This window comes from Spermophilus citellus, assembly GCF_964194105.1.
Source record: "Spermophilus citellus genome assembly, chromosome: 7".
NCBI classification, from domain to species: domain Eukaryota; kingdom Metazoa; phylum Chordata; class Mammalia; order Rodentia; family Sciuridae; genus Spermophilus; species Spermophilus citellus.
Window position 1 is genome coordinate 39,282,391 of NC_138188.1, and position 25,726 is coordinate 39,308,116.

At 34.2% G+C, this 25,726-nt stretch overlaps 1 protein-coding gene across 2 annotated transcripts in view; it reads right to left on the reverse strand.

Annotated features, from left to right (window-relative positions):
• Window positions 1–25,726, reverse strand: part of XRN1 (5'-3' exoribonuclease 1) — a 128,569-nt gene that overhangs the window by 98,323 nt on the left and 4,520 nt on the right. Inside the window, exons 2-10 of one of the 2 annotated variants that reach the window (XM_081301676.1) lie at window positions 17,783–18,015; window positions 14,149–14,246; window positions 12,916–13,025; window positions 12,709–12,819; window positions 11,105–11,187; window positions 8,699–8,786; window positions 8,447–8,615; window positions 7,367–7,434; window positions 2,899–3,036 (exon numbers count right to left, since the gene is read on the reverse strand). In XM_081301676.1, coding sequence (XP_081157802.1) covers window positions 2,899–3,036; window positions 7,367–7,434; window positions 8,447–8,615; window positions 8,699–8,786; window positions 11,105–11,187; window positions 12,709–12,819; window positions 12,916–13,025; window positions 14,149–14,246; window positions 17,783–18,015 — 1,098 coding nt within the window. Of the gene's footprint in view, window positions 1–2,898; window positions 3,037–7,366; window positions 7,435–8,446; window positions 8,616–8,698; window positions 8,787–11,104; window positions 11,188–12,708; window positions 12,820–12,915; window positions 13,026–14,148; window positions 14,247–17,782; window positions 18,016–25,726 lie in introns of those variants that run through there. The other variant, XM_081301677.1, reaches the window with a different exon arrangement.

The following is a 25,726-nucleotide window of genomic DNA, read 5'->3' on the forward strand; positions in this document are numbered from 1 at the left end:
CTCCTCAGCATATACCCAAAGGACTTAACATCAGCATACTACGGTGTCATAGCTACATCAATGTTTATAAACAGCTCAATTCACAATAGTTAAGCTATGGAACCAACCTAGGTGTGCTTGAACAGATGAATGGATAAAGAAAATATGGTATATATACTCAATGGAATATTAATCAGCCATAAGGAAGAATCAAATTATGGCATTTGCTGGTAAATGGATGGAACTAGAGAATATCATACTAAGTAAAATAAGCCAATCCCCCAAAACCAAAGTTTTCTCTCTGATAAGCAGATGCTAACACACAATAAGGGGTGGGAAGAGAAGAGTAGAAGTTCACTGGACTAGACAAAGGAGAATGCAGGGAAGGGAAGGGGGATGGGAATAGAAAAGTCAATAGAATGAATTGAACATAACTGTCTTATGTTCATATATGAATACACAACCACTGTAACTCGACATAATGTATGACCACAAGAACTGCAAGTTATACTCCATGCATGTATAATATGTCAAAATATACTTCATTGTCATGTATATCTAAAAAGAACAAATTAAAAAATTTTTTAAAATTCTTAAAGAACTCTGTAAAAGCTTAAAAATAATAAGTAATACATAAATGTTTTTGGTTATCAATTTCTAAAACTGTGTGTGTGTGTGTGTTTCTAGGGATAGAACCTAGGGCCCTGTACATGCTAGGGAAGCACAATACCAACTGAGCTACATCCCTAGCCCCAAAGCTGTACATTTCTATCATGTAGAACTTAGAAGTCAGGTCATTCAAAGATAGATAAAGTGATTCTCATCAGTGTTAAAGAAGAATACATTTGCCAGGTACAGTGGTGCACTCCTGTAATCCCAGTGACTAGGGAGGTTGAGGGAGGAGGATCACGAGTTCAAAGCCAGCCTTAGCAAAAAGTGAGGCGCTAAGCAACTCAGTGAGACCTTGTCTCTAAATAAAATACAAAATAGGCCTGGGGATGTGGCTCAATGGCAGAGTGCCCAAGTTCAATCCCTGGTATGTACTCCCCACCCCCGCAAAAAAAGAATGAATTTAAATTATTCATATTCCAAGAATATACTTAAAGAGTATCTCGTTTACTTAAAACAAAGTATACAACCAACATCAAATCCTTGTATCATTTATCAATGTAAGTATTTTTATGTGTCCAAAATTTAGGTCACTTTTAACATTCTATTCCTTTATAATTAAATTCAGTGGTTATAATATCTATTTTCTGTATCTCTGAATCCTGTCCTTTTTGTTTTCTTTTGTTTTTTGGTATTGTTCCAGGAATTGAACCCAGGGTTGCTTAACTCCTGCACCACATCCCCCAGTCCTTTTTAAATTCTGAGGCAGCATTTTGAGCTATGTTGTTTATAGCTCTCTAAGTTGTTGAAGCTGTGATCCTCTTGACTCAGCCCCCCAAGCCACTGGGATTACAGGCGTGTGCCACTGCACCCAGCTTGAATCCTATCATTCTTATGATTCTATCTTCCACTCCTTTATTTCTCTTCCATGCAATGCATTTGTTTTTCTATAACTCTTCCATCTATCCATCCTTCATATTCTGCTTCTGTTTTTCATCCATTGTGATCTCAATCCTTTCTCTCCTCTGTTTTTGGATTGCCTGTCAACTGGCAATGACTCCCATTATTAGTTCTTCCCATTTCCTTATCTTCATTTCCTTTTCTTCATCCAATTTATAGCCCCTACTGATTTCGTGTGCTTAGGCTATTTCTGCCTGTGTCTCTAACGTCAGCCACATACATATGCCTAGAATATGGTCAAGTTTAAGGAATGAGTTGAGGAAAGGAAATCAGGGATTACTGATATGTTAGTTCTGTGCATACAGGTTCGCAAAGCATCGCAAAGCTTTTTATTAGGAGTAAAAAACGCACAGGTGGAATGAAGACTGACCATTACCAAGTTCCACTAAGGAAGAGCTAAGTAATTAGAAAGACCATTCCAGGAAAAAACAGAATAATTGCCCCTCCTGGAACAAGACATATTAGATTTAAAACTACACAGAACCAGTATACTAAGGGGAGTGCAGGAAACTTTATCAAGATCCCATAACTATGGATAGGCTGAAGATAATTTCATAAGTTTTGTTTTCAAGACAACAAAAACACATTCTTTAGAATTTATTAGAGATGTTATGCAGGGCACTAGCATATTTTAAATAGTTCTATCATTTAATTATTAAGCAAATAACAGTTTATAAGATATTTTACCACTAATTACTCCTAGCCTAGCCTATTAATGTAGTTTATATAAAAGTCATTTTTAAAAAATCAATCTATTTGATGTCTCATGACATTAAATGCTATAAATATGTACATTTTAAAACTAGTATGTTGCAAAGATGGTGGAATGAGATGGACATCATTGCCCTAGGTACATGTATGATTGCATGAATGGTACATCTCTACATCCTGTACAACCAGAGAATTGAAATGTTGTGCTCCATTTGTGTAAGATGAAATGAAATGCATTCTGCTGTCATGTATAACCAAGTAGAACAACAACAACTACAAAAACAATTAGTATGTTGGTCTGTTGTTTTCAAATAACATGGTTTAAATGATTATTTTTAAAAGAAAAGTAATTTTCTAGACTCTTATATTAAGAAATGTTTTCCATACTTATTTATAGAATGAAAAAGTGAAGAAAAAACAATGTCCTTCTTCAAGGGTAAAAATAAATTACTGTTAAGGATCAGATCTAAATGAGAGAATCTAGTAGAGAAAAAGAAACCAAAACAACTTTTAACTACCTATAGGAAAGAAGAAATGAAAATGAAATGAGGCAACTCCAAAATCATAGAAGGAAAATGATAAATAAGGAGTTTTATCTCACAGCTAAAAAAGTGAAAGAACACCTAACAAAAAGGACACCTTTGGTTTTTTCTTTTCCTTATAGTTCTTGGCTTCTTCTGCTGCAACACCTGCTGCTTCGTTGAGGTACTTGTTACCAACTTTGCTTTCAAACCACTTTAGGTCCACAAAAACTTCACTGAAGTGCTCCCGATCAAACTGCACAAAAAATTTAAATCCATTTAAAAATGATTCAATTACGTATCGAAGACAAACCAAACTTTACAGAATGACTATTTCTGGGACATAGGAAATTGGGGAATATTACTTTTTACACATATGGGGACCTCATTTTCCCTATGAAAATTAAACATAAAAAGAAAATAAAAACAGAATTTATAGGCCACAAAGAAACTTTTAGTAAATACAAAAAACTAATATAATTCCTTGTATTTTATCAGCTCATAATGGTATGAAATTAGAAATTAACATGAAAATACCTTACAGAGACTATATAAACACAGTGAGACTGAACAACACACTTTTGAGTGATGAATGTGTCATAGAAGATATCAAGGGAGAAATTAAAAAATTCTTAGCCTCGAACGAGAATAGTGATACAATATATCAGAACCTCTGGGACATTACGAAGGCAGTTTTAAGAGGAAAGTTTAAAGCTATGAGTGTTTACATAAGAAAATTAGAAAGATCCCAAATAATCAACCTAAGGATGCATCTCAAGGCCCTTGATAAAGAACAACAAATCAATTCCAACCAGTAGAAGGAAGGTAATGATTAAAACAGAGCTGAAATCAATGAAATTGAAAATATAAAACAATACAAAGGATCAATGAAACAAAGCGTTGGTTCTTTGAGAAGATAAACAATACATTTCTAGACAAATACTATCTGCTAAAACTGAATCAAGAAGACATAGAACACCTAAATAGATTTTGTAATGAGATACAAGTAGTAATAAAAAGACTTCTAACAAAGAAAAACCAAGATGAGATGGATTCTTTGATGAATTCCACCAAATCTTTAAAGAACTAATGCCCATACTCCTCAAGTTATTCCACAAAATAGAAAGGGATGGAAGAGTTCCAAATTCATTTTATGAAGTCAGTATCATACTCATATCAAAACCAGATGAGGATATGTCAAGGAAAGAAAACTATAGACCAATCCTTTTTTTAAAAAATATATTTTTAGTTGTAATTAGACACAATATCTTTATTTATTTTTATGTAGTGCTGAGAATCGAACTCAGTGCCTCACACGTGCAAGGCGGGCACTCTACTAATGAGCTACAGCCCCAGCCCCTAGACCAATGAACTCAGACGCAAAAATACTTAATCAGATATTAACAAACTGTGTTCAACAACGTAGTAAGAAGATTATACACCATGACCAAGTTGATCACTTGTTATTTCAACAGATTCATAAAAGATCTCTAACAAAATTCAGTGCTCATTCATGATTAAAACACTGAAGAAATTAGGGATAAAAGGAAACTACTTCAACATCATAAAGGCTACATGTAAAAAACCCAAAGCAAACCTTATAATAAATGGGGAAAAACTGAAAGCATTTACTTTAAAATATAGAACAAGAAAACAATGTCTGCTCACACTATTCCTTTTTAATATAATGCTAAGAAATTCTAGCCAGTACAATTAGGCATGAGAAGGAAATAAGAGGTATAAAAAGAGGAAAGGGGCTAGGGATGTGGCTCAAGTGGTAGCATGCTTGCCTAGGATGCGTGAGGCACTGGGTTCGATTCTCAGCACCACATAAAAATAAAACAAAGATATTGTGTCCACCTAAAACAACTGAAAAATAAATATAAAAAAAATAAAATAAAAAAATAAAGGGCCGGGGTTGTAGCTCAGTGGTTGAGCGCTTGCCTCGCATGCATGAGGCACTGGGTTCAATCCTCAGCACCACATACAAAAAATAAATAAATAAAATAAAGATACTGTGTCCATCTACAACTAAAAAAATATTTAAAAAATTAAATTAAAAAATAAAAAAATAAAGAGGAAAGAAAAAAAGTCAAATTATCACTTTTGCACATGATATGATCCTATACCTAGAAGATCTAAAGAACTCTAACAAAAGACTGCTAGAGCTGCTAAACAAACATGGCAAACAGTAGGTTACAAAATCAATATACAAAAATCAATAGCTTCCTTATATACCAACAATGAATCTCTGAGAAGGAAATCAGGAAAATAATTCCATTCATAATAGTCCCCAAATAGGGGGACTAGGAACAAATCTAACCAAGGGGGTGAAAGACCTCTACAATGAAAACTATAGAACACTGTAGAAAGAAATTGAAGAGTTCAAAAGATGGAAAAACCTCCCATGTTTGTGGATAGGCAGAATTAATATTGTTATAATGGCCATACTACCAAAGCAAATATAGATTCTGTGCAATTCCCATCAAAATACCAATGACATTCTTCACAGAACTAGAAAAAAAAAATAGTCCTAAAATTCATTTGTAAGACTAAAAGACCCAGAATAGGAAAAACAATTCTGGGCCAAAAAAGCAATGCTGAAGGCATCACAATAGCAGACTTCAAATCATACTACAGGACTATAGTAACAAAAACTGCCTGGTATTGCTATAAAGACAATGGTACAGAATAGAAGACACAGAGACAAAAACCATACATCTACAGTCATCTGATCTTTGACAAAGGTGCCGAAAAATACACTAGAGAAAACACAGCTTTTTAAACAACAGGTGCTGGAAAAACTGGTTATCCATACTTAGAAGAATGAAACTATAGATCTTGATCTCTCGCCCAGAACAAAAATCAATCCAAAATGGATCAAAACTTAGGACTTAGATGAGAAACTATACAACTGCTAGAAAAAACATAGGGTCAACACTCCAGTACATAGGCATAGGCAACGACTTTCTCAATAAGAACCCTAAAGCTCAGGAAATAATGCCAAAAAGATGGGATGGCATCAAATTAAAAAGCTTCTGCACAGCAAAGGAAACAATTAGGAATGTGAAAAGAGAACCTACAGAATGGGAGAAAATCTTTGTTAGTTATTCTTTGGACAGAGGATAAATATCTAGGATATACAAAGAACTCAAAAAAAAAAAAACCTTTATGCTAGAAAAATCAAGTAACCTTTTTAATAAATGAGTGAACAAATTAAATAGATACTTCTCAAAAGAAGAAATACAAATGTCTAAGAAATATAGGAAAAAATGTTCAACATCATTAGCAAGTAGGGAAATGCAAATCAAAACTACACTGAGATTTCATCTCAGACTAATCAGAATGGCAGTCGTTAAGAATACAAATAAGAACAAATGCTAAAGAAGATATGGAGTGTGGAACTGTAAATTAGTACAACAACTATAGAAATCAGTATGAAGGTTCCTCAAAAGGTTAGGACCACCATATGACCCAGCTATACCACTTCTCATTATTTACCCTGAAGAATTAAAGTCATCATACAACAGTGACACAGGTATATCCATGTTTATAGCAGCACAATTCACAATGGCCAAGATGCCTAGATGCCCATCAACGGATGAAAAAGAAAATGTGATATATATATACATAATGCAGTTTTATTCAGCCATAAATAAAAACAAAATTATGTCACTTGCAGAAAAACAGACGGAACTAGAGACCATTACGTTAAGCAAAACAAGTCAAACTCTCAGAGGTTAAGGGTCCTATGTTTTCTTTCCTATGTGCATGCTAAAGAGGAAAAGGAAAACAAAGATGGGGTTGAATCTCATAAAAATGAAAAGGAGATTAATAGAGAAAAGAAATCAAGGGGTAGAAAGTGGGAGACCGAGGGAAAAAATGCTAGGAAGTGATAATGGCCAAATTATATTGTTATATTAAAATATATTTGTTATTATAAATATGTAACAACAAATCCCATCAGTATGTACAATTAAAATGCACCAATAAAAAATATGAGGGGAAGGGACAGAATTTAGGTGAAAGTGTAATTAGCACCTGGGAGATAATTATAAAAGTTTTTTTTCCTGCTATTGTTTAGTTGGTTACTGTTATGTTTTGGACGTGAGATGTATCCCAAAAGCTCCTGTGTGAGATAATGCAAGAAGATTTAGAGAAATGACTGGGTTATGACAGCCTTAACCCAATCAGTGAATTAATTTCCTGATGGGATTAACTGAGTAGTGGTTGAAGATAGGTAGGGTGTAGCTGGAGAAGGTGGGTTATTAGGAGCGTATCTTTGGGGTACATATTTTGTATCTGGTGGATGAAGTCTCTCTTGCTGTCTGATCATCATATGAGCTGCTTCCCTCCACCACATTCTTCTGCCATGATGTTCAGCTTCACCTGGAGCCCCAAGGAATGGTGCATGCTGCCTATGGGTTGAGACCTCTGAAACTGTGAGCCCCCACATAAACTTTTCCTCAGTCTATAATTGTTCTGGTCAGGTCTTTTAGTCACATCAGCCAAAAGGCTGACTAAAACAGTTACTAACCATTTATAGCTACACTGGGACAGGAAAACAAAAATGTATAGTTACTTACATCTGATAGTTTCACAAGGTATTTCTCAAATCGAGGTAAGTTGAGATGTCCACTTTCATTAATATAACCTAAAAAGAAAAAAATCCAAATTTGTACTAAAAACTGACACGTTTTTCCAACAATTCTACAAAATTCTTTCCACAAGCCGTTAAATGTCAATATTCTACTAATCAGGAAAAAACACTGTTGGGCTATATATAAAGTAGCCCTAGTTTCTTTGAGCTTTATATTCCTATAATATACAATATGTTTGTATAGAAGCAAAAAAAAAAAAAAAACAGGTTCACATGATAATCATCCTTCTATATTTCCAACCACACCTGGCAACAATTAAACTGTTCTAGAATCTATCCAGATCATTTCAATTTGATATGTCAGCTTGGGAAAAAAAAACTAATGTCGTGTTACTCTGTTGTATGTTTTATTCAGCATCACTACTGTCTCCATATTTCACTTTAACTGAAAAAATCTTTCCTTCATATTAAATACTCTGATGCATATCTATTTAGAAAAACTGAATTTTAGCCAGGTGCAGTGGTGCATGTCTGTAATTTCAGTGGCTTGGGAGGCTGAGACAGGAGGAGGATCGAGGGTTCAAAGCCAGCCTTAGCAGACGCAAGGTGCTAAGCAACTCAGTGAGACCCTGTCTCTAAATAAAGTACAAAACAGGGCTGGGGATGTGGCTCAGTGGTTGAGTTGCCCCTGAGTTCAATCCCCAATACCTGCCTCAAAAAAAAAAAAAAAAAAAACCAACAAAAAACTGAATTCTTCATTTAAATACGAAAGGAGTTAAGTGAAACCAACAAGTTCCCTTGGCTTTCTCAGGAAACTAAAATTAAATTAAAATCGAAAATTTTAAATTATATTTTCTTAGGAAATTTTTATATTAGAGTTATTGTGAGGTATCAATAACTCTGACCACTTTCTTTCCTTGGGAATCATTAAAAATGACAACCTCATTGCTTGTAACCTTAGGCTTTAGTTTAGTTGGGCTTGCAATTATTTAATGAATGAGTGACATTTTTAGGGTAAGACACTGCTAAATTAAAGTAGCCTCAAATGAATATTAAATTTTCTTACCCCCAAGTTCTGGAAGGATGGTAATATATGTTCCATAAAGAAGAGGCAGTGCATCATGATTAATATGTAAATGAGGTAGATGAGGGATAAAATCATTGCCAACCAGAAATCCCATCAAAATCCAATCATCTATAATTCTTTCAATATCATATTTAAATGTGATCTTTGCCTAAGGTAAAATGGAAAACAAAGTGAAACCCTGTACAGATTTCTGCATACAAAACCTTGGTCCATGGCTCTGTTAATACTTACTTTTAACACTGAAAACTCATAGTCAATATATTCTCTCATTAAAGACAAGTGTAAAAGGTGAAATGTGGTTTCTTCTGGTGCACACACCCTGTAATCAATCAGATGATCAAAACAGAGTAAATTACATTTTAAGCTCTAAGTTAAAAAATGTAGCAAACCTTAAATCATAATTATCATTAGGAGACAGTTAAGTCTTGTAATTAAAGCATATAATTTATGTAAAAGTAAAAATAATGTAACATAGTAAAGTTAAAAATAATTGGCTTATATTATGCCTTTTGTAGAAGGAATCTCAGCATTCAGAAGTCTCAAGTAATATATAATAAAACTAAGAAACCAGTGACCTGGATCATTTAAGGTTAGCCATTAGAGAAAGCACACATAAGAGTGAATACATATTTTTACATCTCTTTCAGTGTAGTCCAAGGCACAAGGTGAGGCTTTCTCTTCTTTCTCTTATCTGAATTGGTGAAGGGTTCTATATTCCTGATTATCAGCCTATAAACTGTATTTAACTATAAGTAAGACTATAAAGAAATGATAGCAAATTAAATAGCTCATTTGCCATTCATTCACAAGCAAGATTTATCCCAAGAATTCAAGTATAGTTCAACATGAGAAAATTAGTTTAATACATCACATTGATAGAATTAAGGGAGGGCTGGGGTTGTGGCTCAGCGGTAGAGCTCTTGCCTAGCACATGCGAGGCCCTGGGTTTGATCCTCAGCACCACATAAAAATAAATAAGTGAAATAAAGGTATTGTGTCCAACTACAACTAAAAAATAAATATTTAAAAAAATAGAATGAAGGGAAAAAATCCTCATCATTTTTCAGAAAAGCATCTGACAGTTTTCAATATTCTTCCACAATAAAAATATTCAGCAAGGGGCTGGGATTGTAGCTCAGTAACAGAGCGCTCGGCTAGCACGTGCAAGGTGCTGGGTTCGATCCTCAGCACCACATAAAAATAAGTAAATAAAATAAAGGTGTTAAAAAGTATTCAGCAAACTAAGATATGAAAAGACATTCCTTAGTATGATAAAGGGCATTTATGAAAACTCAGTTAATGTTTTCCTCTACGGTAAAAGAGTGAAAGCTTTCCTCTTAAGATCAGGAACAAGAAAAGGATGGCTACCTTACCACAGCTATTCAAACTGCTACTCAACACTTTTCTGGAAGTCCTAGCCAGAGCAATTAGGCAGGAAAAAGAAATAATGGGAATTGAAATTGAAAAGAATGAAGTAAAACTAAATCTATTTACTGATGGAATAATTCTACATAGAAAATTCCATAGAATACACACACAGACATACATACAAAACCTAGTAGGGCTAAAGAACTAATTTAGCATGTATGGAGGGTATGAGATCAGTACCCCAATATCAGCTATATTTCCATATACCATCAATGAACAACCTGAAAAGGAAATTAAGAAAATTATTCCATTTATAAAAATATTCCAAAGAATAAATACTTAAGAGTAAACATAACCAAAGAGTTAAGACTTGTACACTGAAAACTACAAAATGTTGAAAGAAATTAAAGGAGAAACAAGTGAATGGAAAGACATCTTAGGTTCATGGCTTAATACCAAGATGCTCAAAGAGACCTACAGACTCAATGCCATCCCTATCAGAATCACAAAGATGTTTTTCACAAAACCAGAAAAATCTATCCTAAAAATCATATGGAATTTCAGGAAACCCTGAGTAGATGGACAAAACACTCTTGAAAAAGCATAAAGTTGGAGGTTGTACTCTTACTGATTTCTACTACAAAATTACATTAATCAAAACATGGGTACTGGCATAAAGATATATAGACCAATGAAGTATAATGGAAAGCCCAAGAAATAAATCCTTGTATACTATGGTAAAATGACTTTTAACTAGGGTCCAAGAGATTCAACAGGGAAGGACAGTCTTTCCAACAAATATTGCTAAGAAAATTGGAGAGCCACATGAAAAAGAATGGAGTTGGGCCTTTATTTTTGCCATATACAAAAATTAACTCAAATGTACTAAAGTCCTAAATGTAAAGTTAAAACTATAAAACCCAGGGCTCAGGATGTAAATCAGTAGTATAGCTCTTGCCTAGCTTGTGCAAGGCCCTGGGGTTCAAAACCTAGTGCTATGCAAAATCCAAACAACAGCAACAACAAACCTATAAAACTCTTAGAATAAAACATAGGAAATCTTTATAACATTGAATTTGGTGATGATTTCTTGATATTACACTAAAAGCTCAGGCAACAAAAAGAAAAGATAAATTGGATTATATCATAATTAAAAACTTTGGTGAATCAAAGGACACTATGAACAAAACAGATTACATACCTGTTAAGGGATTATAATCCAAGCTAAATTTCTGTTCTTTCTTACAACATGAATGCTATGTGATTTACCTTTGTGTTTTTTTGCCACCAAATCGAACTTCTTCTCTTAAAAGAGAAAAATGTGCCTCGTGACTTGTTAATCCAAGCATGATCTGTGGAAAAATTATTATGAAATGTTTCTCTTCTCCCATTTTTTCTAGTATTATATTCACAAAGGCAATTAAATGAAAACATTTCTATATAGAGAATAAATAAACAATTACCATATTAACACACAAATATCAAAGTATGATTAAGTTGTAGAATATGAACAGGATAGTTTAAGTGTACTTTTCTTTTTTTCTGGTGGTACTAGGGGATGGAACCCAAGACCTCACACATGCTAGACAAGTGTTCTACCACTTAGCTACATTTGCAACCCTTTTTAATTTTTTTTTTTTTTTGGGGGGGGGAGTCCTGTGAAATTGCTCAGTCTGGCTTTGAATTTGAGATCCTCCTGCTTCAGCCTCCAAAGCAGCTGGGATTACTTGCCTGTACCACTGTACCACTGTGCTCAACAAAGTAAGTGTATTTTTCTAGGAAAAACATTTTCCCCTTAAGAGTCCTATGACCTTTATAACTGCCACTCTGTCCTTTCTCACTCCTTTTCCCCACAACCTTCTCTTGGTTTTCACACGTTTCTACTTGCCATGAGAAAATGGGTTAGAATTTAGAGGCAGCAGCTTTTTAATGATAAAACGTAGGGCTCTTTTGGAGGTCAAGATATTTCTAGCATGTAAAAAATACAGAAAAAAAATGGAAAAGGGCACCTTCAACTAATTTTACATTATGTAATTAGGGAGACAAGAATACTAATTGGTTATTTATATATTAAACAATGATGTTAATTTTTGTTTTATGTGGGATAATGGCACTGCAGTTAAGTACTTTTAAAAAAACCAACCTTCCCTTTTAGAGACCCATTATGAAAATATGTATAGATTAAATGATATAAATATCTGGGATTTGCTTCAATAATCCAGAATGGTAGGAGAAAGAGCAGACAGATGGTTAAGGATAGGAGTTAAAAATTAATATTAAAGGTAGATGAAGGACACGAGGAAGTTCATTATGCTACTTTGGCTATTTTTGTTTAATTTTAAAATTTCCATAATAAAAAGTTAAACAAAAAAAGGCTAGTAAAAGTATTGGGGGTGGAGGGCTGGGATTGTAGCTTAGTGGTAGAGCACTTACCTAGCACATGTGAGGCACTGGGTTTGATCTTCAGCACCACATAAAAATAAAAAAAAATCTTTAAAAAAGGTATTGTGTTCATCTACAACTAAAAAAAAGAAAGTATCTGGGGCATAAAATTTGCCACATCAGGAGGTATTAAAAGTCACAGAACCTTGAAGAGATTCCATGAGAGGTTCCCCTTTCTATAACTTCACTATTTATACTACTAGGGTCAGTAGGTCTGTAGACTAACTATAGAGAACATAATATGTTCCTTCCCCCCCTCAAAAAAAAAATCATTTTCCAACTGTTTTAGAACTTTGGTAAAGACAAAAGTAGGAATCATTGTTTTTTGTATTTATTAACAAAGCCAATAAGATTCCTATATAAAACTGAGTCTCTTAGATATTTACCTACAATGACATAATCTTATAATAACAATAAAATATTATACCTACCAAGTCAGCATCTAAACCATAAAGACAGTGTCTGGTGTTTGGATCATGATCTGGTTTTGCTTTCTCGGATCTGATAAATTCCATGATTTTATGCTCTCCTTCTCCGGGTGTCTAAATACAATGTTTTTAAAAAGTGTGGTAATATGTTATGGTTGAGAATATTACATAAACTTTAAAAATTTATTTTAAATTAAAAAAGATGGTAACCTCATGGCCTGAGAAGTAGATGGTAACTCCTTGCCATGACTTGTCTGTGGAAATTTTCATATTTACAAAATATTTCAGATGTTCATGTAACCTAGCCATGAATTCTGTCCCTATAAATAAAAAGTTTAAAAAAGATTAATCTGAGAAAGAAATGAAAACAGTGAATTCCCAGTGACAACATATAATTAGATTTGGATGTCCAGGAAATAGCTAGGTACAGGATCTTTGAAGGTTAAAAGCCTCCTCCTTTATCGTAAAAGAACAAAATGTTGTACCATTCTCTTGCAAATAATCACAGCTGCTTCAAATCTTGATAGTCACCAAAATGACTTCAATGTCACAAAGGGGAAGTCAAGAAATTTTAACTACTAAGGATTATGCTTTGTGTATTTTTACACAAATGCAGAGTTTGCACGCTAATGAACTTCAACTTTCTACTTCTTTTGTTAAATTCTGAAGTATTTTTGTAAGGCATGCAGTTTCAACTATATTGCCAAAAATAACAGTGACAAAATATTATCACTATTATTAATCTGAAAAATCATTAATCTGGAAAATTAGTCTACAATGATTATAGTTTAGGAAAAGCCCAGATGATCGATACTCAAAGGCAATATAGTCGTACACTATAATCAGGATAAAACTAGTAATGTGCATCTGAGACATTTAACCAAAGAGAAAATTACTATTCATAAGGAAGTTAGATTTTTTAAGATTTATGTTCAAACACAATCTCCTAAGAATATAAGTATACTGAATGTAAAATTAAGTTAAACATATTACTGATAGATTTATTTTCCTTAAAGTCACAGAAATCTTATTTGCTTTTTGAGAGGTAGAGTAGTAAACTCTCTGGATTAGGAAAATGAGTGTCTCATCCTGGAACCATAAGGCAGCAACATGAACTTGATAAGTTACAACTTCACTGACGATTTCATACCAATAAATGGCAGAATCAGGACTGAAGGATTTTATGTTTCTTCTAGATTTGGAATTCTGTTTACATGTGGAAGTCCTGCCCATATCCACTTTTTTTAACATCTGAAAATTCCTAGAGAGGGTCTCTATAGGAGCACTTATGACCAAATCATCTCATGAATAGACATAAGTGGGAAAATATAGCAAATGGAACCTTAAGACCAAAATAAGTCTGAAAAATAAAAATACACTCGAAAAAATAAATTTTCTATTTACATTTTAATTCATTCAGAATTTTTCTCTCAGTGAATTTACCTGGTGTAATACAGTTGGAATCAAACCTGGCCTCTGTAGGAAGAGTTTCTCCCTTTTCTATTGCCTTTTTTATTTTGTCTTCTGCCTCCTTGGCTGACCTTAAAGGTTAAGGGAAAAGAGCATCTTAAACTTGCTGAAAAGAAGTAAAGATCTTTATACAAACTGTTATTTAGGTGCTTTTAAAATCAAAATACAAATTCATCAATTTTAAGGTTCAAAAAATACAAGTTTTGAAATAGTTATAACTGATAAATATGAGCCTCAATTCTTTTGATGTAAAGAATTGAGTTTTTCACATAAGGACTATAGAAGTTGGATACTAAACCAGCAAAACAGACAGAAATTTAAAAATACTTATGAAGTAATTCTTATCACAAATATACTTACTGCAAATTCATTCTAGAAATGACTTAAAGCACTGCACAGCTTTAAACATTCCTTATATACACATTTAAGAATATCATTTAATGATCTTAATCATTTTATGATCTTAAATGTCATCAATGATCTCTGAGAATAATACATAAGCAATTATAAAAAAATTCTCACATATCTTTGTATTTCTTCCTAAAAATATTTAAAATAAAAGTCTAGGGGCTGGGGTTATGGCTCAGTGGTAGATCGCTTGCCTAGCATGTGTGAGGCACTGGGTTCAAGTCTCAGCACCACACATAAATAAATAAAGATCCATCGACAACTAAAATAAATAAATAAATAAAAAGAAAGTCTAAGAGTATTAATGACATCAGTTGCCAAAGTTATCTCATTTTTTAAGGTAACAAAAGTTGCCAGAAACAATATGAGCTTTGGAGTCAGAACTGGATTTGAACACAGATGCCCCAATTCCTATCTGGTTTCCCCTCTAACCCCTTTGCAGCACACCAGAATGCCACATGGCATACAAGTTAAGAAGCTCTGTCTCCGGCATACTTTCTACAGAATTGCTACTAATTCTATCTACTATGCTCTGAATTCTGTTTTCATGAACAAATTCTTCCTCCTATTTAATCTCTCTCTTGCCAACCTCAATATAACAAAAACTCAAATAACACTAACTCATTTGTAACCTCTGCAGTGTATTCTTTCCTCTTTTCTCCTCTTCCCCTTTAAATGAACAAATGACTATTAAATGCAACTATGTGGCAAAATCTTGGAATATAACAAAAGAGAAATGACTCCAGGTCTCAGAGATTATACTCTAATGGGGAGACAAAAAATTACATAGCCATATGTTTAATTTGAATGAAATATGGAAAATGTTTGGGATAAGGACAAGGTAAGACTATTAGGTAGACAAGTACATGGTACTGTCATTCACTGAAACAGGAAACAGAAGGAGGGCGGTTTTGAGAGGAAGGTGAGTTTAGTGTTGAACATGTTAAGCCTCAAGGGTAGCAAGCATTTGGATAAAAAGGAACTTGGGAGAGAACCACCAGAAAGATAAATTTGGGAGTCATTAGGATAGACAGAGTAATTAAAGGCACGAGTGGATCACTCAGGGCCCAGGAGAGAACCGTTAGAAATATTAACATTTTACAAAAATCATGGCTAGGGTTGTGGGTCAGTGATAAAGTGCTTGCCTAGCACATGTGAGGCATTGGGTCCAATTCTCAGCACCACATGAAGAAAGAAAGAAAGAAAAAGAAAGGTATTGTGTCCATCTCCATTTTAAAAAGATATATTTAAAAAAAAAAAGAAAATCAGGAAGGAAAAGAGACTTCGAATGTATAGACAAAGAAATAATATGGTTTTAAGAAGGCCAAGGAATGAGAGAAGTTCAAAAAGAATGATCAGCACTGTTAAGTGCTATGGACAAATAAAGAAAGAATTATTCTTTGTATCTGGCCATAATCCTGTGATCTTATAATGAAATTTTAGGGGAATAAAAGTCAGAAGAAAAGATTTAGGAATAACACATGTAGAATTATACATTATGAATGGAGAAAACAATACTGTAAGGAATGACAGCTGATTGGGGATTTCTGGGAAACATGAAATACTTAATACCAGCAGAGTATTTAGGAAAGGTTATGGTGGTTATAGTGGATTGGCCCTTAGCCTCCATTCTATTCTCCTCCTTCTTTGCTTTCTAATATTAGAGTGGTTGCAAAGCTTAAATAAATAAATAAATAAATGAAACTCAAGCTTCCCTGCAGTTAGGTTTCTGGATATGACTTGATTTTTGACAATGAGACGCCTCCATAAAAGGTTTGGAAGTGCGGTGATACCTACCAACAGTCGAGGCACAGTGGCCATAGGGGATGTGTGCATTTCAACAATGGTAGAGGAGATTCCAGTATTGAATAGGTTTGTGGTGATGAGAAGGAAGGAGTAGCGCATCTGTGTTTTCAATAAAAGCACCGGGGTTGTGGAGCTAATAAATGCTGTGGTGGCCTCCTGAATGCTAAATTATAATGACAGTGATATATCCTTGGAGCTAATAGTTTTGGTGGTAGCTTAATCTCTGGATCACATCAAAGAGAATAAGTTTCTGGAGATACCCATTCATGTACCTTTCTGCTTAAGTTAGTCTGAATGTTTCCTATTATCTTCAAGTGAACCCAGACCAATGCAATGGGTTTATATAATCCTTCCTTAATATCAGATTTTCTAGGCTAGTGGCTCACAAAAACTAGTTTAATAAATACCAGGGGAGTCTAGTTAAAATGGTTTCCAGGAGTTTCCCAACTCCTAGAGAGTCAGATTAATAAGTCTTGAGTGGTACTTGAGAATCTCAATTTTGGTATTAGAAGGATCTTTCCTTCAAGGATCTCACAGTCTTTCTAAGACTTCCAAGTATCTTTTTACTTTTGATATTAAATCCGTATTTTTTGTCATTCTTTTATTCTTACTGGAAGCCTTATCCAGGGCACTCTCCCACCTTCTTTGATGACTTCCACATCTGATGCACAGGTGCTCTTTCCACTCTTTAAGCTGTCATTATGATTAAAGGATTCATTATGCTAGTGATCCATCCAATTCTCTTGATTCAGGGTTCCTCGCCTTGGATTGTGACAACCTTCTTACTTTTACTTCTGTTATTCATAAACAGGGACACAGCTTGATCTCATTGTTACTTAGAAATATTTTACATGTCCAGGAATTTGCCTTTAAGATCCTCTTTATGTTTTTAATCTCTTCTCATCCTTTACTTCTATATAGTGGTGCTGATAATATCCTGAGTATCCTAATTCAACTCTCTTCCCACAGTCCATCATCACCTTCTGATTTCACTTGTCTTTCTGCTCCATTAAGTTCCATACTCATTCAAAGTCAGCATTTATCTCAGGGTCTGGTTATTTAATAAATGTTACTTTAAATGTCAATAATGTTCTTATGACAGCAGTCTCTCGGTTCACTCTAGTTAACAACTCAGAGTAAACCAGTATAACAACTATCATAACAACTTTGTTTTACAACTATTATTTTCAAATTATCAAAAAGAAGTTTGAAAACCTTGTGATAGAGAACAACTGAGCAACTATATAAAATCCAACATACACTTTGTGAAATGATACCTCATTTGAATTTCTAGCTCATTATCATGAGATAGTCCATTTGTGGAGGAATTTAAGCAAAAATAAACATGTTAGAAGATATGTTGTTTTAGGTCAATTATTTTTGAACATTTTACCTAAAACGCCTCCCACGCTGCTGGTTCATTTTCGCTCGAGGAGCCACACCATCAACAGCCATGAAGAACACTTTCCTAGGTTTAATAATGCGAAACAACACTTCCAAGTAGTGAAAAATGTCAGTAAAGATTTTATCATCTGAAATTCTGAAGTGAACATCATCATCATTAGGATGGGAGCACTGATGAATAATTCCATTCATATCCAGGTACAAGTTATCAAATTCAGGAATCTAAAAAAAAGAAATATACTTATTATACTCATTAATTAGAATCAACCACAGATATGTTGGCATTTGGGAAAAGTGATTATTAGCAGGGTGCAGTGGTGTACACCTATGATCCCAGCAACTTGGGAGCCTTAGGCAGGAAGATTGCAAGTTCAAAGCCAGCCTCATCAAATTAGCATGGCCCTAAGCAACTTAGTGAGGCCCTGTGTCAAATAAAAAAGAAAAAAAGTAATTATCAATGATAAAAAACAAAATATAAAAAAGTGGCTAAAAAAATCACAGTTGAACAAAGAAAGCCAAGGAAAAATCAAACAGGAAGAATTAGTAATATTGAGACATATGATTAAGAAGTGTACCAAAGACTTGATCAAATTTGCTGTCAGGCAATTATCTACTTATTCAAAATAAGATACCTCAGGAAAACACCAAATGCAGTGCTTGGATCATTTGGTACTCAAAATATTAATTTCTTTCCTTTTTTCTACATATTAACTTCTCAGATCCTTGGTTTCCTTTGTAAATGGGTAACATTTACATCAAACAGTTGAGTATACAAGGTTATTGAGAAGTTTAGCAAGTGATTTAAAGCCTAAATGGATATTTGGTTTTACTAAAACAAAGCCACCTGATTTGGTTACATTTTAAAAATATTAGATCGTGCCAAGAAATTTAGGAAACCTGAAGAACTGATTTCTTGTTTGTGATACATGGCTTAAATGATTTCTAAACTTTGACCAAGAGTCATCTGCCTTCATAAAAAGACCTTAACAGTTCTGGTTCTTGTTTATTTTTTTCTCTACTTAAATGTTTCTGAGCAAGTAAAGGAACACCACTGAAACAAATATACACTAACAGGGAACTGAAATTGGTGCAACTAAACAGTTATAATATTTAGCATAATCAAAGAATTTTAGCCAAGTGCTTGGGAGGCAGAGGCAGGAGGATTAGCAAGACCTTGCCTCAAAATAAAAAGAAGCTGGGGATCTAGCTCAGTAGTAGAGCATGCCTGGGTTCAATTCCCAGTAAGAAAAATAAAATTAGACCTACTTTACATATTAATTAAATAAAATATGGACAATCTTATATAAATCCAATGAAAACCACTTCTGAAAGTGTAATTCAGTAATCTGAGTTTTAAAACAGGTAAGGACACATACTTCTATTACTGACAAAATAGCACACCTTTAAGTTATAAGGGTGAAAACTTTTGGCTCTTGAAACAATGAATGCTGTAAAAACATTTATAGAAAACTAAGCATCATGTAAAATTTTATGTGTGTTCTTAATGAGTAACAAATAGGATCAACTGAAATAATAGTTGTGATCATAAGATTTTTAACATGTGTTCAAGATTTACTAATTGTTTGAAATCTGAAAATCTCAAATCAAAATCTCAATGTAATTTTGGGGTGGTACTGTAAAAATGATTCCTAACTTTCCTAGGAGAATAACTATGCAACATAAGCCAGGAAGAGAATTAAAAACAAGAGTAATGAAGGAAAATTTGCTGTCAACAAATTGAAAGTAATAAAACAGTCTGAAGCAAATAAGTTTGAAATAGAGTGGGTATATATGGAAATTTAGTATGTAAAAGGCATTTCAAATCAGCTAAAGAAAGGAATGGTATCATATCTAACTATATGGAAACAAAACTGCATCTCAACTTATAAGAAAATTCTAGAGGAGCCAGGCACAGTGGCACATGACTGTAGTCCCAGCTACTTGAGAGGCTGAGGTAGGACTATTACTTGTGCCCCAGAGTTCTAGGCCAGCCTGGGCAACATAGCAAGACCCAGTCCCCACCTCCCCCTACTAACCACCACCAAAATGCAGAAGGATTAAAAATTTCATTGTGAAAAATATAACTTAAAAAAAGAAAAAAGTGCCGGGCATGATGATACATGCCTATAATCCCAGCAACTCGGGAGTCTGAGACAGGAAGATCAAAATTCAAAGCCAGTCTCAGCAACTTAGCAAGGCCCTAAGCAACTTAATGAGACCCTGTCTTAAAAGAATAAAATTAAAAAAAAAAAAAAAGCGGGGGAGGTGGTGTTTGAGAATGTGACTAAGTGGCTAAGCACTCCTGGGTTCAATCCCCAGTACCAAACCAACCAACAAACAAAAAACAACATATACACAGTACACACAAAAATATTTTGACAATATTAGGGTAGAAAAGCCCCCAAACATGAAGTAAATAAATAGTGAATTAGCTATCTAAAAATTCATTGTTGTAAATCTAAAAGGTCAAAAAAGTACCAAACAAATTCAATTAAAAATGACAAAACATAACCGATGTGATTCTGCAATTTGTATTTGGGGTAAAAATGGGAGTTCATAACCCACTTGAATCAAATGTATGAAAGATGATATGTAATGAGCTTTGTAATGTTTTGAACAACCAATAAAAAAAAAAAAGACAAAACAGAGAAAATATTTTGCAAATGAGGACAGTCAATATTCTTAAGATATAAAAAATTCTTAAAATGAAGAAAAAGAGCAAATTTTGCAAGTATCCATAAAAACCTGAAAACAATTAAAAAAAGGAACACAAAACTCTAATGAGCCTAAGAAAAGATGTTCATCCAAAAGTTTTGAAGTATAATGGTGTAACATTTTCTCCACATATTAGTAAAACTGAACAGACTGATATTGCCCAGTATTTACAAAGCTTTGGGGAAATGCAATTTCACAGGTTATTAAAAGTAATAGCTGACAGTAACTGTGGACTTACTATGTGCTAAACATTAGGCTAACTATTTACATTAATTCTCTTAATTATAACAACCTTAAAAATAGATATTTATTATCTCCATTTTAGAAAAGAAAGTCACAGTCCTAGGAAAGAGAAATGGAATCTATATCCAGTCGTTTGAAATGGGAATAATAAATTGAAATAACTAATTTGAAAGTATGTATCGATATTTGAAAACATGTATATCTTTAACTGAGGAGTTGTATGAATGTAAATTTATCCTGAGAATCATCAGAAATGACTAATTTATGAATATGTAAATATAAAAATATCCATGGCAGGTCTGTTCAGAAAAAAATTTAAAAAAATGAAAAACAATCTAATAATAGAAAACAAACTAATAATAGAAAACTGATGACAGTATACAGTGAAATATTATATATCAATTAAAAATTATGATAGAGATTCATATTTATTATGGAAAAATGTCTACACAATAAGGCCAGAGACAAAAGTAGGAAAGAAAAAAAGCAAATAGGATAATTGTAGAAAATATTTATTTATATGTGTTTCTGCATAGAAAACATAGGAAGTATATAGAAACAACATTACTAGTTCTACATGAAGAAATTTCAGTTGCTTTTTACTTTCCTCTAGACTATGTGATAGTTTTTTACATCTAAACACTATAATTTTCCTTTTAAAAAAGAAATGTTTTAAAAATTCTCTTAGGTTTCAGATTAGTAAAACACAAAAGGAATAAGCAACCATTGTCCAACTTGACAAAGTGAGAAAAAAATAAATGAGAGCCAGAATAATGAAAGTGTTTTTATAAAAGTAGATGCCTGTTAGTCAAAGTTTGGAAGTAATTTAATAAATAAATCACAAACAGGAAATCAGTTTAAAGTTTCCTAAATTTGTTGACATAATCTAAGATTCTAAAAATTAAATTATGCTGGGCGTGGTGCACATCTGTAGTCCCAGCTGCTCGGGAGGCTGAGGCAGGAGGATCACAAGTTCAAAGTCAGCCTCAGCAAAAGCAAGATGCTAAGCAACTCAGTGAGATCCTGTCTCTAAATAATATGCAAAATAGGGCTGGGATGTGGCTCAGTGGTCGAGTGCCCCTGAGTTCAATCCCTGATATTCCCCTAAAAAATAAAAATAAAATTGAAATTATATAATTATTATGCACCAATAAAAATAAATGAAAAACCTTAAAAATTAAATTCACAATTATCATTTGATAGACCCAACCTGATCTTTTATTAAAATTGGGAGCCATCTTGCCACAAAGCCATGAAAAGCTAATTTCGGCTTTACTATAAATTACTGCAAATTCTGAACCTGCTTGGTATGCCTGCCCGTGCCTTGAACTCACCCATGCCTGGCTCTCTGACCAGATAGCAGCCCTCTCTGAAACTTTAGTGACACCTCATAAATATTGGCCTTCCTTGGCCAGACAACGACCCTCTCTGAGGCTTTAATGGTCCTCATAAATTCTGATGTTGGGGCCAGCAAAAAAAAAAAAAAAAAAAAAAAAAATGTAAACTACCATTAGTGTGATGCTTGTCAGAGTTCTGTTATCTGTAACCCCCCTTTTGTGTAACTTTCTGGGCTATAAAGCTGGGCTATAGGAAAGGTGGGGTTGCTGTCTTGTTCCCGCCGTTTTGGGAGGGAGAGACAGCCCGGCCGGTCGAAATAATAAGCTTGCTTTAATTTGATTTTAATTGGAGTCAGTGGTCTTTTCTTGCGTCCTGGTCTAACACATTATCATTATCTTCTCTTTCCAGTTATTATATTTGTATGTTAGAAATTTTAAGGTTGGGCTGGAGCTGGGGCTCAGTGGTGGTGCACTTACTTGCCTGGCACGTCTGAGGCACTGGGTTAGATTCTCAGCACCACGTATAAATAAATAAAGGTCTACCAACAACAACAAAAAGAAAATTTAAAAAAAAATTTTTAAAGTTATTTTTTACTCTCCACCTCTCCAAAACCATATCTAATTAGTCACTGAGGTATTTTGTTTTCTAATTTAGCATCCAAAACATTTCTAGAATCTTTTCATCCTATCCATTCCTATTGTTTTAGGCGATCTCATCTTTTTCTCTAGTTCCAGATCTGCACTGGTTTAGGCGGACAGTTTTCCAATGGGACTGCTCGAGTCTAGGTTTGTCTCACCATGGTTAACCATTTCTTCTAAAACATAATCTAATCATTCCTTAAACCCATAAGATACTACAAATCCTAATACCATAAAAGGTCCTGTATGATTTGGCTATTTTTCCCATCAATCCTACATTATTTTCCTGTTTCCAGATATGCCCTACAAGCTAGACACTGTGAATTAAACACCTGGGCTGTTTCAAACCTCTAAGACTTTATAGATGCTATTCCTCTTTTTGCCTCAATGCTTCTTTGCCTCAAAGCTTCTTCCTGTTCTTCCCTCCACTAATTTTCTCATCCTTCCAGATTCAGCTCAGGCACTTATGTCTGTTTTGTTTTCCCTATTAAGGGGAGATGATACTCCTTCTTTATGCCACATCTTGAACATGTCTCCCTTACTTCACTTAACGAAGCAATTAAGCACTCTCTCTTTTTTTTTTATGAGAGAGAGAGAGAATTTTTTTAATATTTATTTTTTAGTTTTCGGGGGACACAACATCTTTGTTTGTATGTGGTGCTGAGGATCGAACCCCGGCTGCACGCATGCCAGGCGAGCGCGCTACCGCTTGAACCACATTCTCCAGCACTCTCTGTATGATAGTTTATGCTACTTCTGGTTTTCAAATCTGTTTTGAGATTCAGCATCTTGAGAACAGGAGCTGTATCTTATTTTTGTGTTCTCAATGCATATAATAGTGTTGGCACATTAGTAGGTGCTCCATGAATTTTTGTTGAGTGTTTAAGAGTGTGTTTATCCCCCACTGTTAAACTCTGAGTTTCCTAATGTAAGATCTCAGATCTTTAGCACACTGCCTGACACAAGCAGCAATTACAAATATCTAGTCCAGTAGCATGGCACAAGCCTATAATCCCAGTGACTCAGGAGGTCAAGGCAGGAAGACTGCAAGTTCAAGGCCAGCCTCAGCAATTTAGTGAGATATTCAGCAATGCTCAAAATGAGACTTCAATGTTCAAAATGAGATATTCAAAATGAGACTCCATCTGAAAACAAAATAAATTCACTCAGTGGTAAAGAATCCCTGGGTTCAACACCCAGTAGACCACCCATCCAAAATCTAAGGAATTAATAAACAAATGAAATTTCCCCTCATTAATCCTGATTACACAGACAGCCTACACCCCAATCATTTGGAATATGCGTGTCTACACTGCTTTAAATTGTGGCTATGTACTAGTGCTGCAGTCTGGCTGGGCACAAAATAACCGAGCCGCCAGGAGGCACTTGTAGGTTCAAAACAGGAACCCTTTTATTGCCTGAACTCCCGAGAACCCACCCACTTGGCCCTTCCAGAAACCACCAACCGGAAATCCCTCCTCCAGAACTTCACCAACCAAAACGAACTCCCCAGGAATCTCCCCAGGAATCTCCGTAAGAACTCCAAAGTAGTGGGTGCCCAAGGCGGACTGCAGGGATCTATATACAACTGAATATCCAGCAGCTTAACTTAACCATTACCATCTCAATGGCTCGCTGGTGTCACCTCTCAACCACTCCCTTCTGGCAAAAATGCCATGTGTCATCCTGACTAGGCTGTGGCCCTCAACATACTAGTATCTTAGTATCTAATCTCAAAACATTAGTTTCTTTGTTAGTCTAACTTTGTAGCCTACTTATTATTATAAAATTTGTTTTTAAAGACAAATAACATATATTTGACCATCTGATTAAATAAAGCAGCTGTCAACATTCATTTCTGTTCTTTATTCTTATTCACTTAAATTCATGTTAAACAATTCCAAGGTTTTGTTGCTTCATTTAAAAATGAGATATATTTTAAAACAGGTTATATTTTAATATTCAAGGTTTATATATTCTAACTTTTATATGTTATATGCTACAATTAAATTCATTCAACAAGTGTTTATTGAATATGCATCATGTGCCACACATCATGCTAGGGGCTGGGAAATATAGTATTTCCTGAATATAGTAAAGAATAAGACAGTTAAGTTCCCTGTATAACAGCAAACACTTGAAAATGGAAATGACAACCTGTGTACCGTATAATTTGAAACTTTAAGTTTTCATAACCAAGATGCAAGTTTCAACAAAAATGCACAGAAGAGCTAGGCATGGTATTGAACACTGTAATCCCAGAAATTTGGGAGGTTGAGGCAAGAGTATTACAAGTTTGGGACCAGCCTTGGTAACTTAGTGAGACCTTTTATCAAAATTTAAAGAATGAAAAAGGCTAGGAAAGTTCAGTATAGTTCAGTAGTAAAGTACACTGCCATTGGGGAAGGAAGGAATGCACAGTTAAGTTTTTAGAGAGTAGGCTTAGCACAACAAGGTAAATGTATTTGACACTATTGAACTGTACACTTAAAAATGGGTAAAATTGGGGGAGGGAGGAAAAGTGGAAATACTGAGGATTAACATGGAGCAAATTATATTCCATCCATGTATGAATATCAAAAGGAATGCCATATTATGTATAACTATAATGCACTAATAAAAATATCAAAAACGGGGGCTGGGGTTATGGCTGAGAGGTAGAGTGCTTTCCTAGCATGTATGAGGCACTGAGTTCGATTCTCAGCACCATGTGTAAATAAATAAAATAAAGGTGCATCAACAACTAATAAAAATATTTTAAAAAACATTAAAAATGGTTCATATGTTTAATCCTGTAATGTACATTTTAACAGAGCTTTCTGGATCAAGAGTATTGGTGTGGTGGTGTACGCCTGTAATCCCAGCGGATGCTGAAACAGGAAGATCACAAGTTGAAAGCCAAAAAACAAACTGGGGATGTGGCTCAGTGGTTAAGTGCTCAATCCAGTACTAAAAAAAAACTACTACTAATAATAATATGCATTTTCAACAGCAACAAT